Here is a 13,010-nt window from a genome sequence, read left to right as displayed (position 1 = left end):
ACTTTCACAAAGAATAGAGTGAAGACAAATAATGCAGTTCGAAGACACACCTACGATGGATTCAAACCCACAATCAGACTTTGCATCAGTGAAGAATTTCAAAATGAATGAAAAAGTTAAGAGGTAGTGAGAAGGACTGGAATGTTTACAGGATCTTCACAGAGATAAACAGGCTGTTAGGTTCAGAGCCTCAGAGGAATTCCCATTACCCTCACAACTCTTCTGTCAGAGTTATTCGGTGCTGTTAAAAACCCACCCCAATCATCTTTTAATTTGTTGTAAAAGTGTTCCCAGTGGTCTTTAACTATTAATTACTAAGAATTATGATTAGGCCAATTTTGGATAAAATCAAAAAACCTTTGTTTCTAGGACAATTTCTGCAGAGCGGCAGGAGTTCATTAGAATTTCACCTCTGAGTTGTGGGTGGGCTACAAGCTTTTTTAAACAGCATTTTTTGTCTGCTCCCTATTCACAACAATTTGAATAAAGAAGTACCCAGAAATGCAATTTTCATCTTATTTTTTTATTTATGAGAAAGCAGGCAGATGAGAAAGGCTGTAAAAAAGCTTTAAATAACACCAGGTATTCAAGCCCAGCCCATTTCCTGTATCTTTTAGCTGTTAGGAGTCTGTTCAGAGTCTGTTAACTCTTTGACACTGGAGATGTCAGCAACGACACCAAGATAACACACACTCGTTGAAGTACCACAACTCTTTGACCATTTACTTGCGCCACTTTTCTCAGCTTCAGAATCCATTGGAATTGGGTTAATTGTGCAAACGGTTGATGGTACTTCAAAGAACGTCAACACTGTAGCTAAAGCCCCAGTGTTAAAGGGTTAAAAGATGTAGTAGTGGTTATAAACCTTTCCTGCAGTTCTGCAGCTCACCTGTGAACCTGTGAAGTTGATCATGGACGCCATGTTCTGACCATTGAAGATATTCACCTGAAATATCCAACACAACAGAAAAGATGAGCTAATTTGATAGTGCATAGCTGTCCTTAAATGAATCGGTTTTCTGCACATTAAGGTTGGACTGGAAGGGCACCTTGAGTTAGGCTGTATTCTCCCACAGAGGATCTCGCACCTGGAACTCAATTCCCACCACAATATGACAACTGACGACTCTGAGCTCATTCAGCAAACAGATAAAATCATGGCTTTTAGACAAACAAAAAATTGCCACCACACACCTGGTGGCAGTTTTGATTCATTTTTTATTCTTTGTCTACTTTTTCTGAAGTTGTTTCTTTTATGTAAATGAATTTACGTTTCTGTTTTTCTATTGACAACCCCGTCTGTGTTGTTTCTGTATCTTTCTATTCTCCTTTCTTTGTTGATTTAACTTGTCTTTTTACTCAGGGACCATCAACCTGTCTATGGGGACTAAAGATGGAGATTCGCCTAAAAGGCTATGATCTTATTTGCATTTTTCTACATTATACTGTAATATCCCTGACACTGTAATGTCCCTGTTTAAAACAAATCATTTTTAAGACAACTCTATCTTTAAAAGGTGTAATTCAACTCTCACTATAAGACAATTATGGTTCAAAAATAAGAATAGTTGGATTGTTTTTGATTTGATTTTTGATTTGAAATGTTTTTTTCAAGCAATCAAGGAATAATGCACAAAACAATACAATAAGCAATAATACATTCATTCACAGACATGTCAAACTTGGGATAATTAGATATTAAATCAAAGGTTGCTTGAAAGGGAGTGGAAGGAAGTAAACTTATAGAATTCTACCGAAACCATTTTATTACATGATTTATCATTATCCGGTTCATGACTTTTCATCTGATATCAATGCCTTCCCAAAACAGTTTCAGGTCATTACGTATCGTCGGATTGTTGTAGTGCTTAAAATATATAAAAGGAAAAGTGTTTAAATAAACTTATTTTAAAGATGTAAAACTATTTTTTGTCACAATACACTCCTTCTTAAGACACTATTTTCAAATACCGGAGCTATATACCTAAATATAAGTGTCTATAGCTAATTGTAAGAGAAGCCATCACAGTTGTTGCTGCCTGTCGTCACAAAATGCTTCGTTATGCCAACAGATGTGCATCTGAGTTATAGTATCACTGACTTACAAGCAAAATCTGATTCTAAAATATGGCAAAAACGATTAAATACGTCAATATTACACAGCAAACAAAAGTCAAAGTGATTTATTTCCTCCTGCACTGCGTTCCAAGTTATTATGCTAATTGTAATTAAGTGTCAAAAAGATCAAATTATTTGTTTTTCAATTACACCCATGAATTATATTGTGTATCTGAGCTCTTTGGATCACTGGCATCAATCTCAAACATGTGATAATTCGTTTGGCAGGTGAGTTCAACTAAAGAAAAACTGCTAAAGAAAAATGTTCCACATTATTAAGCAGACCAACATTTCAAGCAATATGGGAAAGAAATAGGGTCTCTGCTGCTGAAAAGCATGACTGACTGACCACTTGTTTGTGTGTTACAAAAAGAGGAATTATGCTTTCCGTAACAAAATCATCTTCATGAATGACAATACACCATCTCATGCTGCAAGGAATATCTCTGCATCACTGGCTGCTATGGGCATTAAAAGAGATAAACTGATGGTGTGGCCCCCATCCTACACTGACATCCTGCAAAGAAATGTAAGCAGAAACTCTCCAAAAACTCACAAATTCAATGGATGGAAGAATTGTAAGCTGCTACAGAATAAGGAGCCTATGTTCAAATGGAACTTGGTCTATTAAGATGTTTTTTAATAAAATAACTTGATTTCAGTAAATATGACCTCCTAATGCAGAAAATAACCCGGACCAGACCAGCCCAGACTTTATTAATCCCAAAGGAAATTTCAAGTGGCTAACTGCTCACACTTAAAAAACACAATCATTCCTAAAACAAATAAATACACAATAAGTATGGTAGATAAAAAGATACAAAGCAAATAAGAACAATGACCTAAAATCAAGTTTCCAAGAACATTTCAGTCTGATCACAAAAAAAAAGTAAAAGCTCTCTGGTGCTGAGACAGTGTGTTGCAAAGTCTGATGGCTTGTGGGACAAAAGAATCTAAGTCTGTCCGTGGTGCAACATTTAATATATACTCAAAACGTTAGTGGCTTGAAAATGATGCTGACTGTCATTTGCATTGAGGATTTAGAAAAATCATAGAAAAATGTAATTTGCATAAAAATTTAGAATAGCTGTAAAGTGCATCCTTTAAGCAGCCGGATGGCTCAGTTTGCAGGACTGGTACATGGATAACCAGTGTTCAGTTAGTTTCTCAGATGAGCTAAATCCAGTGTGGGTCCTTGAGCAAGACTCTTCATGCCACTGCCAAACTATGTAGCCACAAGCGAGCCCAAATCTGGATCCCGCTGTGCAGGACCCCAGCCCGGATAAAATACATGGTTGTGTCAGGAAGGGCTACTGGTGGAAAGATCACTGCCAAATGTGCAACTGAGTGACAGCTGATTCGCTGTGCCAATGCCTGATTGGATATAGTGAAAGGTGAACCCCTAAAGTGTGTCCTTTAATTTTAGCTGCGCATGGACAACATGATGCAAAGCTCAAGCTCCGGTTTCCAACAATGTTATAGTTTTATTAAAGCCTTGAAAATCTGCTTTGATACTTAATAAAGACTGGGTGAAACTAAATAAGCATCTTTTAGAGTGGAAATTTAAATCAACAACAAACCAAAAATAATAATAATAATAATAATAATAATAATAATAATAATAATAATAATAATAATCTGGACTCTTTGTATCCAAAAGTATACAGAAGTACCGGTAGTTGGGCTGCTCAGTGCAGATGGATCGACTGACTGGCTGAGGTCAGTTTAATGAGAGTCAACACTTACATAACCCAGAGCTTTCTCCCCTCTGGGTACACCCGTAACATAATCTGTGAAGATGACACAAAACAGACAATGAATATTTCTACAGGGAAGAAGTGTTTGATTACATGCTAAAGAAACAATCTATCAAAAACTAAAATGTTTTAGATAAATTCAACACTAGTAGACAGGAAGGAGTCCTTTTTATTTAGAACATTGCCATATTTGACATTTTTTACCATTTTTATCAAGCTGAGTCTCAAATAAGCAATAAGTGGAAGCAATCTTTAGTTTAGAAAATAACACTGATTCTTATTAAACCAGAAGAAGCATTTAATTAAAAAAAACTGTCTTACCTTCCTTCCCGTCATCATTAAAGTCACCAACTGCCACAGAGTATCCTGGAAAACACAGAGGAATTAACCAGAAGCTGTGACTTTCCTTTGACTTGAAAATGCCGAAGGTCTCTGGGTGGAGTTTCTGGACATGATAGTGACATTCAGTTAGAGTTCACAGGATTCAATAATCCCCAAAAATGCCAATAACGCTTCTTTAAGCGAGAAATTGTCCATTTCCAGAAATCAATGGACGACGCGGAGAACTGAACCGTCTGACGCGAGGGGTGGGGGGGGCAATGCTTCCACAAAGTCTTTTACTTTCTGATAATGGACACCTCAAAGGTGCTAACACTTATAACATGGTCACTTACGAAAGAAGGAACAATTAAATCAAATATTTTTACTTTAATCTCATTTTTTTATGTTTAAACCAAATTTAAAAAAGAATTATTTCAAAGAAACAAGTATGGTCCTTTTATTGTGGTGGCCTTTTTGCCATCAATATCCACTATTAACTCTGATCATTAATTGTCTATCAACAAATAAATAATTTATTTCATTAATAAATAATACAATTATTTATAAACATATATTTACTCAGTTTCAAGCAATAAGAATAGCAAGACAGAAAACGAACGATTCAAAATCAAAGGCCACGTTGCCATTGATGCAGATGATACCGTCACGTCCACCATACAGCCACTTGAGGGACAAGAGATTGTTTCTGTTGTCTTCCTGTTGTGATAAACTGTGGAATAAGGTCTGTCCATCTATGTTCCAAATGTCTGTTTTTCCAGTTCCCAACTGATGTTTAGGTCAGTGCAATAATACAGAACATTCAGGCTATGTGACCGGAATGTCTTTTGTAGGTGTCCATTATCACCTTTTAATGGACATCCTGCACCCAACCAGAATAGAGTACCGGTATTCACCCAGACCATTGTATTAACACACGGCATCAGCGTCTAACTGTATAGAAATATCCGTTGCTAATGCTAACTGTGAAAATTACAGTGTGTGTTTATGTAAGGTTACCGAGGTAACTGTCGTCATACTGGGCACCAGCTGATTTGGTAGCGAGGGTGTTCGTGTAGGAGATGAAGTATTCTGTATTGAAACGAGTGAAAATCTCTGAGACGTCATCAGAAATCAGCTGGCCTGAGTGGAAAAGAAGAGAACATCAAAGAACATTAAAGACCGAGGCAGTGAAGAAGAAAGGAACGTTGATCAGTTCAAACAAAAACCCACTAAATGTTTTAGAAACAACAAAGCATGACATTGCAAAAATGTGTTAACATGCCAACACATTTCTGGCTCAGAAAAAAAACACCGTAATTTAATGAGCCACAGGGACATGGTGCTAACATGTGTAATCAAAAGCAGAGCTGTGTGGGTGCTTGTGGTTCAGAGTGTGCAGTTGTGAGTGTTGACTCAACAGGAAACAATAATTAGGCAAACAGAGCACAGAAGAAGCTGCTCCACCAAGAAAAAAAAACATGCAAGACTGACTCAGAGCTCAGGATACAGTCGGGTTCACACCCCATCACCCAGACCATTCCTGCATTACAACACACAGCTGATACACAAACACCGTCTGCAGCTTATCCATCAGCTTCCCCTGATAATTAAACTCTTAAGTGCTGTGCTGACAACCTGCAATCCACAGATGAGGCACAGAGCTGATGCGTGACACACACTACTACATGCAACACACCACAAGGGGGCACGATACAGTGCCTTAATGTGGTGGTCCTAAATCTATGTAGGGGGTTGTGTCAAGAGGGAATCCATTGTTGAAATGGGGCCGATTCAATCAGATAAACCACAAACAGAACTTCTGAATTGATTATAGCCTTAATAAAAAGACAATCATCTAAAGGGTACTTTTGGAAATTGGACTGTTGTTGGTGTAAAAAGGAGAGGCGGAATGTATGCTCTTATACAGAAAGAGAAAAGGAAAGGCAGAAATGTTGAACTTTCAGTAGGAACTTTAAATGTAAGGTCTTTGACAGAAAAAGCAGAGAGATCGTTGACATGATGGAAAGAAGAAAGGTGGATCTCCTGTGTGTTCAAGAGACAAGATGGAAAGAGTAAAAGCATATTAATTAGGAGGATTTTATAAGGAAGTCTGGAGGGACATGGTTGAGTCGTTTGGGACATGTAAGAGAACTTTGAGACATTGGTGAGATGTGTTGTAGGCGTGACAGAGGAGTGGAGGTGGGACTGCATCACCATGACCTCCTTCTTTTTTGCTGTAGTGGACAGACTGACAGAAAAGGTTAGACAGGAATCTCCATGGGTCATGATGTTTGCAGATGACATTCTGATCTACAATGAGAGAAGGGAGCAGGTGGGGGAACATTTGGAGAGTTGGAGCGCTGCTCTAGAAAGGAGAGGAATGAAGGTCAGCTGCAGAAAGACAGAGTGCCTGTGTGTAAATGAAAGGAACTTGAGAGGAACAGCGAGGTTACAAGGACATTGAAGAAGGTGGAAGACTTGAGGGAAGTGGAGGAAGGTGTCAGGTGGGATATGTGACCAAAGAGTGTCATCAAGAATGAAAGGAAAGGTGAAGAGAGCAGCCATGTTGTTGGTTTGTAGACTCTGATGCAGAGACAGGAAGCAACGCTGGAGGTAGCAGAGAGGAAGATATTGAGGTTCTCTTTGGGAGAGACCAGGATGGATCAGGAATGAATCCAGAGGAACAGATCATGGTAGATGTTTTGGAGTTAAATGCAGGGAAGCAGATGGAGATGGTTTGGACACGTTGAGAGGAGGAACAGTGATGATGTTGGTAAAAAGATGCTGAGACTGGTGAGAGGACTAGAGGAAGACCAAAGAGGATGTTTGTGGATGTGGAGAAGGAGGACATGAGGGTGGTTTGTATGAGTGTGGAGGATGCAGAGGATATAGTTTGATCAACTGTGGCGACCTTTAAGGGGAGCAGCCAAAAGAAAAGAGACTTGCAGGAGTTTAAAACAAAATCCATATTTTAAAAAACGCTTATAAAGTGAGGTTGAACAAAAAGTTTTAATACATTTTATAATTACTACAGTAAATTTAATGAAAGTTGAGCCTGAGGGTTTTATAGTGTTTATGTTTGAGCAGATCTAGCAGATTTTTAGACCAAAGAAAATCTTCAAGCCATAGCAGATGGTCACACTTCAGAGGCTGTAAAATGGGTCCTCATTCTGCTTTGTTTTCCTCTGTGATGTTGAGGAAAACATGAGGTAAATCATGGTAAACCTCACACTGCTGGGGAGAAAACTTGATTTCACATCTCCAATGCAATGGGGTAAATGAATGTTAGCAATTATGATTGCTGGAAATAATCTTTAACATATTTTAAAAGAAAATGTGATCCTTAACAAGCAGAGTTATTTCATATACTTTAGAAGAAAACTTAAGTCAATTTCTATTTGAATAGATCAAACTCCTCAGCAAAACCTGAACCGAAAAGAGTAAAGAAAAACGAAGGGAAAAGGCTGAAGTTTCCATTAAACTAGTAACCCTGAAGTTTGAATGCAAGTCTTTAAAAAACAGTTTACATTGTTGTCTCTGAGTCTTATCAGGGAGATTAGAACTACGAGGATGAACTGACCTTCAAATTGTGTGGGAAACCTTCTAATCCAACAGTAGCTGTGTCTCTGAGAATGCCTGCTGGCACCATGTGTGGCTTCAAGGATTCAATTGAACACACATACACACTCACACATACACACTCACTCACACACAGTCTAACACTCACCCTGCCAGTAGTAGCTGCCAGGTCCTCCAACAACAACTTTGTTGTTCTTCTAAAAACCACAACAAAGGAAAGAGAAATACAGTTCTCACTTTTTGTTACTTTCACTTCCTTTTGTGGTCAGAAATTGAGTTGTTTAACGCTCCCTTTGCCGTGCTCTGAACATTCATCAAACACCTTTAATTCCTCCAGGTTCAACAGAATTAGTTTGATTAGAGAACAGTACCTTCAGAAAGTCCACACTGAAGCCAGCCTGGCAGAAACCCTGTCCTTCTGGGGAGTTAGCATCTGGACACACACAAAAACAACACAATAAAAAGCAATGCAAAACCCTTACAACCCTTGTTTCTAATCCTTCAGCATTGGCAGAATGTTGACCTACTTTATAATTAGAGAGAGAACTTATGGTTATGAAAACATACTTGATCTGCAGGGCGAGTACTCCACTATTCTCGCTCCTTTTTTGAGATAACACGTTCCCACAGGCTCGCGCTCAGAATTCCCAAAGGTTGCCCACTGGTATAGAGGGGCACAAGCCTGGGAAACAAAATTTTTACAAAACATATTTGGGAATTTCTCACACATTTTGTAATAGAATTCAAGATTAAAGAGTAGAAGGTTTCAGTAACATGCAACATAACTTTAAACATGTCATTGTTGAGCCTTGAAGCTTCCTCCTCGCTTATATTGTCTATGTTAATTAAAAAATGTATATATTTATTTATTTTCTAAACAAATTTGGCATAAAAGTTATCTGAAGTTTGTAAACTCACCAACTGAAACTCTGGTACAACGATTGTAATACGAACCATTGAAGAGCCTATATCATGCAAAATGTTTTTTATTTACTTTTAAGTGTATTATTATGTCCCTTCCTCACAAAAACATCGGCAAAAAGGCTTTCCTTTTATATGCCCTATATGCTCATCCATCTTTGCAGAAGTTTGAACATTGTTTGTTTTGTGGGCGACACACAAACACGCTGCAGAGGCCAACTCTAAGTTAATGTCATGGAATGGGCGGCACCCACAAGGAGCGAAAGGCGGAGCCTCAGAGTCGTCTTACTTGGGACGATAACTCATATTTAATCTAAAAAAGTCGTTCTTTTGTGAGCCAAAGGTAATATTATTATCATTTACATGGATTTAGCTTACTATAAAAGAATAGCACGATATAGGCCCTTTTAAGGTAAAACTGTGAAATCTGACTATTAAATTTGACAACAAATAAGTCTTTGACATGCAACTTTAGCAGTTTTTTTTAGAGGTTAGATAAACTTTTTCTTTCATGCACAGAATTTTCCCTCTTGACTCATTTCTGAGTCAGATAAGTATTTTTTTTATTTTAAATCACGTCTAGTTTTACAAAAAACACCAATTCAAGCATATATTTCTCCCAACATAATGTCCTAGTTCTTCCAACAAAATACAGTGGAAGGTCTCTATAAGAATGACCACCAGTAGGAAAATATAAATTAATAATTGGGACAATAGTATATTGCTATTCTGTCCAATTCTGATATTTCAGTCAGTAATTTTTTCTTTAACCTAACTGCCTTCACCTTGTCTTTTTTAACTTTTCTCATAGTTCTTGCAAACTAAAAGTCCTGACAACAATAAAAGCCTTTGTTTGTTTGTTTGTTTGTTTTGCTTGGTGCCACTTTTCTTACCAGGATGTGTTCTCCATCAGATCGCACTGAAGCTCCAAACCACTGCTTGGATTTGAATTCCATCTGAAAACCATCTTGGGAAACTCTGTTGTCTGAGGAAAAAAAAACAATTGTTGTTTAATTTTTTAGCCAAAATGTAATAATAAATATTTTTTTTAAACAGGATCAAAATGGAGGACTACAGCAGGAACATTTCAATGTCAAGCAGAAATGAGCTCTGGAGAGAAAACTGATTCTAGATCAGAGACTCACTCAGAAACCAGTCTACTTCCATGGAGAATCAAAATAATACAAGTATGAATTAAGGCAGGGGTCGGGAACCTTTTTGGCCAAGAGAGCCATAAACGCCACATATTTTTAAATGTAATTTCCAAAGAGCCATACATTTATGTAGTGTCCCTTTCCCACACTGAGGCACGGAGACTTAACCTCTTTTAAGGTTCTTTATTCTGGTTACTGCAGACCGCGACAAACGCCGAACAATTAATTCAGCAACTCCTGAATCTCTCCCGCCGAGACGAGACGAGAGCGCGTCTCCCAACTTTATATTCCCCTGCTCCCGCTGCAGCCCTCCCCTTTCCCTTATTCGGCCCATAGCTGAACCCCATTGGTCCAAACTACCTAACAACAGGCTGAGCGACAGAACTGAGAGCCAATCAGATCTCTGCTTGACGCGTTCAATGAACTCCAGAACTTTTAACGCGGCCCAACAGCCATCCAACTCAGTCCGCGACAATATGTTTAAAACTAAAATACAAGTGAATGTGTGCATTTGATGTAATTTCAACCTTTTTAAAGTACAGTAAGTCTGTGGATTCTTTTTAATAACATTGTTATTCTGTTTCTAATAAATGATGAGTATTTCTCGTGGTAGTTTTGTTGATGGTCTAGTCTGGTTTACGTGGTGAGTTTCTGCTTCATGCAGGCGTTGAGACTTTAAACGTGATCTTAGGTTTGTATGAATGTTTTGTAGATGTGAGACAGACTGCTCACATGCGGACCTGGAGCCAAACACACACTCACACGCTGCAGTGAGTGACGGGCAGCGGGTTTTACGTTATTACAATCCCTGCGCGATTCACCTGCTGCCTGTCCCCACAACACCTCAGCCCCACCCTCTGCTTTCTCCCTCACACATCCCGTCCCCGCAACTGCGCGCTCTTTCTCAGAGACGGGAGCGTGCAGTTTTAGGCACGGCAATTCACAGGTTTCCGGGTGGTACAAACTCTGTGAATTAATAGACAATTTTAAACTTATACTAGTGCTGGCGCAGATTTGTCTCTCTAAGCACCGCTACTACTGCGCGCCTCTGCCATCGCATCGCGCACGAGAAAGACTGGTCTAATGAAGAAAAAAAATTTGAATTAAAGATTTGTCTGCGAGCCACATGTGACCATCAAAAGAGCCATATATGGCTCGCGAGCCTTAGGTTCCCGACCCCTGAATTAAGGTGTAAATTAAGAAACAATATGACCTATGTTTTCTAACCCCTCCTCCTGAAACAACAGAAGTCCTTAATAATAATAATGCATTGGATTTATCTACGCTTTTCCTGACGCTCAAAGCGCTTTATGCATTTGTGCATTATTCATTCACCCTTCATTCATACTTGGAGATGGTACAGGCGTGGCTGCCAGTTTGCGCCTACGGGAACATTCATGCTGGTGGGCGTAGTAGCGTTAAGTCTTGCCCAGGACCCAACGTTTATTGCTTGCCATTATTGCCCCCAGTACCATTGTTTATTCCCCTCCAGGAATCGAACCCTGGATTCCTGCGTGGCAGCCCTTTATCTTACCAACTGAGCTACCCTTAAATGCTCATGCCCCTCATGCCCATCCAAACTACATACAACCAAAACAACAGAAACATTTCTACCTTTCCTTGGTTTAAATTGCAGATTAAAAAAACAACAGCAATCTTGTAAACCAATAAGCATTGGTTTTCAATTCGAAACATGAACATAAATTGGATATCAGATTGAATCAGAATTAATTCAAATCATTTTTTCCAACTAGATTGAATTCCTGATTCAGCTCCAACTGTCATTATTTTAATGTTTCAGAGATTGATGATCAAAGCCACTTAGAGCCTGAGACTCACAATGGGCCGTTTACCATTGTAAAACTTTGAGATATTAATTTTTTTCCTTTAAGCACTAAAAATGACAGACGGCCTCATGACACACACACAGCTGAGGTTATAAATACCTGCAGAGCCTCAGCTGTCTGTGGTAAATATACGAAGAATTGTTGTCAGAGAACCAGGAGACAACTAGACTATAACTTCAAACCAATACTGTGTCTAGAGCATGGGTTGGGGGGGGAATGGTCTCCTTCGCAGCTTAACTGACCATTCAGAGATAACTGTGCTCTGACTTGTTTAAAAACTCAGTGTGTCTATAAAATCTGATAATTAGGGATTTTTAACTCAAAATCTTACAGAATTTCAAGGGAGGTTATTCTGGTATCCAGCAGCTTTTTATGGAACATTTAACCAAAATGACAAAAACTTGCAGAAATGCAAAGCTTTTTGAAAAATTTTAAATCCAAGAATGACGGCAATGTCATGCTGACAGACCCAGCCACATTTCATCTGCAATGCCCTTGCTGATGGAAGGAGGTTTTCACTCAGAATCTGACAATACATAGCTCCATCCATTCTTTCCGTTAGACGGAGCAGTTGTCTCTGTCCGTTTGCTGAAAAACGACCCCAAAGTCGGTATGGTGTTCTTTGGATGCAACTCAGCATCGTTTCTCTTTCAAAACCGATGCGTAGAATTCTTACCAAAAAGTTATATTTCGGTTTCATCTGACCATAAGTCATTCTCCGAATCCTCTTTTGGATCATCCAAATGCTCTCTAGCAAACTTTAGACGGGCCTGCACATGTACTGGCTTTAGTGGGTGGACACGTCTGGCACTGCAGAATGTGAGTCCCTGGCAGTGTAGTGTGTTACTGATGGTACCTTTTGTTACTTTGGTCCCAGCTGGTGCAGGTCAACAATTGGTGGTCTTAGTCATATTGGAGTTTGGAGTGTGACTGTTTAAAGGTTGTGGACAGGTGTCTTTTATACAGATAACCAGATCAAACAGGTGCCATTAATACAGGTAACCAGTGAAGGACAGAGGATCCTCTTACAGAAGAAGTTACGGGTCTGTCAGAGCCAGAAATCTTGCTTGTTTGTAGGTGATTAAATACTAATTTCCCCCCAAAATATACAGATACATTCTTTAAAAATCAGACAATGTGATTTCTGGATTTTTTTCTCACTTTGTCTCTCATAGTTGAGGTATAGCTATAATGAAAATGATAGGCCTCTCTCATCTTTTTAAGTGGGAGAACTTGCACAATTGCTGGCTGACTAAATACTATTTTGTTCCTCTGTATCTGTTGCAAAACAAAACAGATTATCTAGATTATGC

General features: G+C 38.8%; 1 protein-coding gene across 1 annotated transcript in view; it reads right to left on the bottom strand.

Moving 5' to 3' along the window:
• itgav (integrin subunit alpha V) overlaps window positions 1-13,010 on the bottom strand; it is a 44,871-nt gene that overhangs the window by 21,886 nt on the left and 9,975 nt on the right. Inside the window, exons 4-11 of the mRNA XM_023950649.1 lie at window positions 9,590-9,681; window positions 8,343-8,457; window positions 8,147-8,208; window positions 7,924-7,972; window positions 5,214-5,336; window positions 4,197-4,241; window positions 3,865-3,908; window positions 890-946 (exon numbers count right to left, since the gene is read on the bottom strand). Of these exons, the coding sequence (XP_023806417.1) occupies window positions 890-946; window positions 3,865-3,908; window positions 4,197-4,241; window positions 5,214-5,336; window positions 7,924-7,972; window positions 8,147-8,208; window positions 8,343-8,457; window positions 9,590-9,681 (587 nt within the window). The remainder of the gene's footprint in view (window positions 1-889; window positions 947-3,864; window positions 3,909-4,196; window positions 4,242-5,213; window positions 5,337-7,923; window positions 7,973-8,146; window positions 8,209-8,342; window positions 8,458-9,589; window positions 9,682-13,010) is intronic.

The sequence above is a fragment of the Oryzias latipes genome, chromosome 21, assembly GCF_002234675.1.
Source record: "Oryzias latipes chromosome 21, ASM223467v1".
Lineage (NCBI taxonomy): Eukaryota > Metazoa > Chordata > Actinopteri > Beloniformes > Adrianichthyidae > Oryzias > Oryzias latipes.
This window is presented reverse-complemented; position numbering and strand designations above follow the sequence as displayed.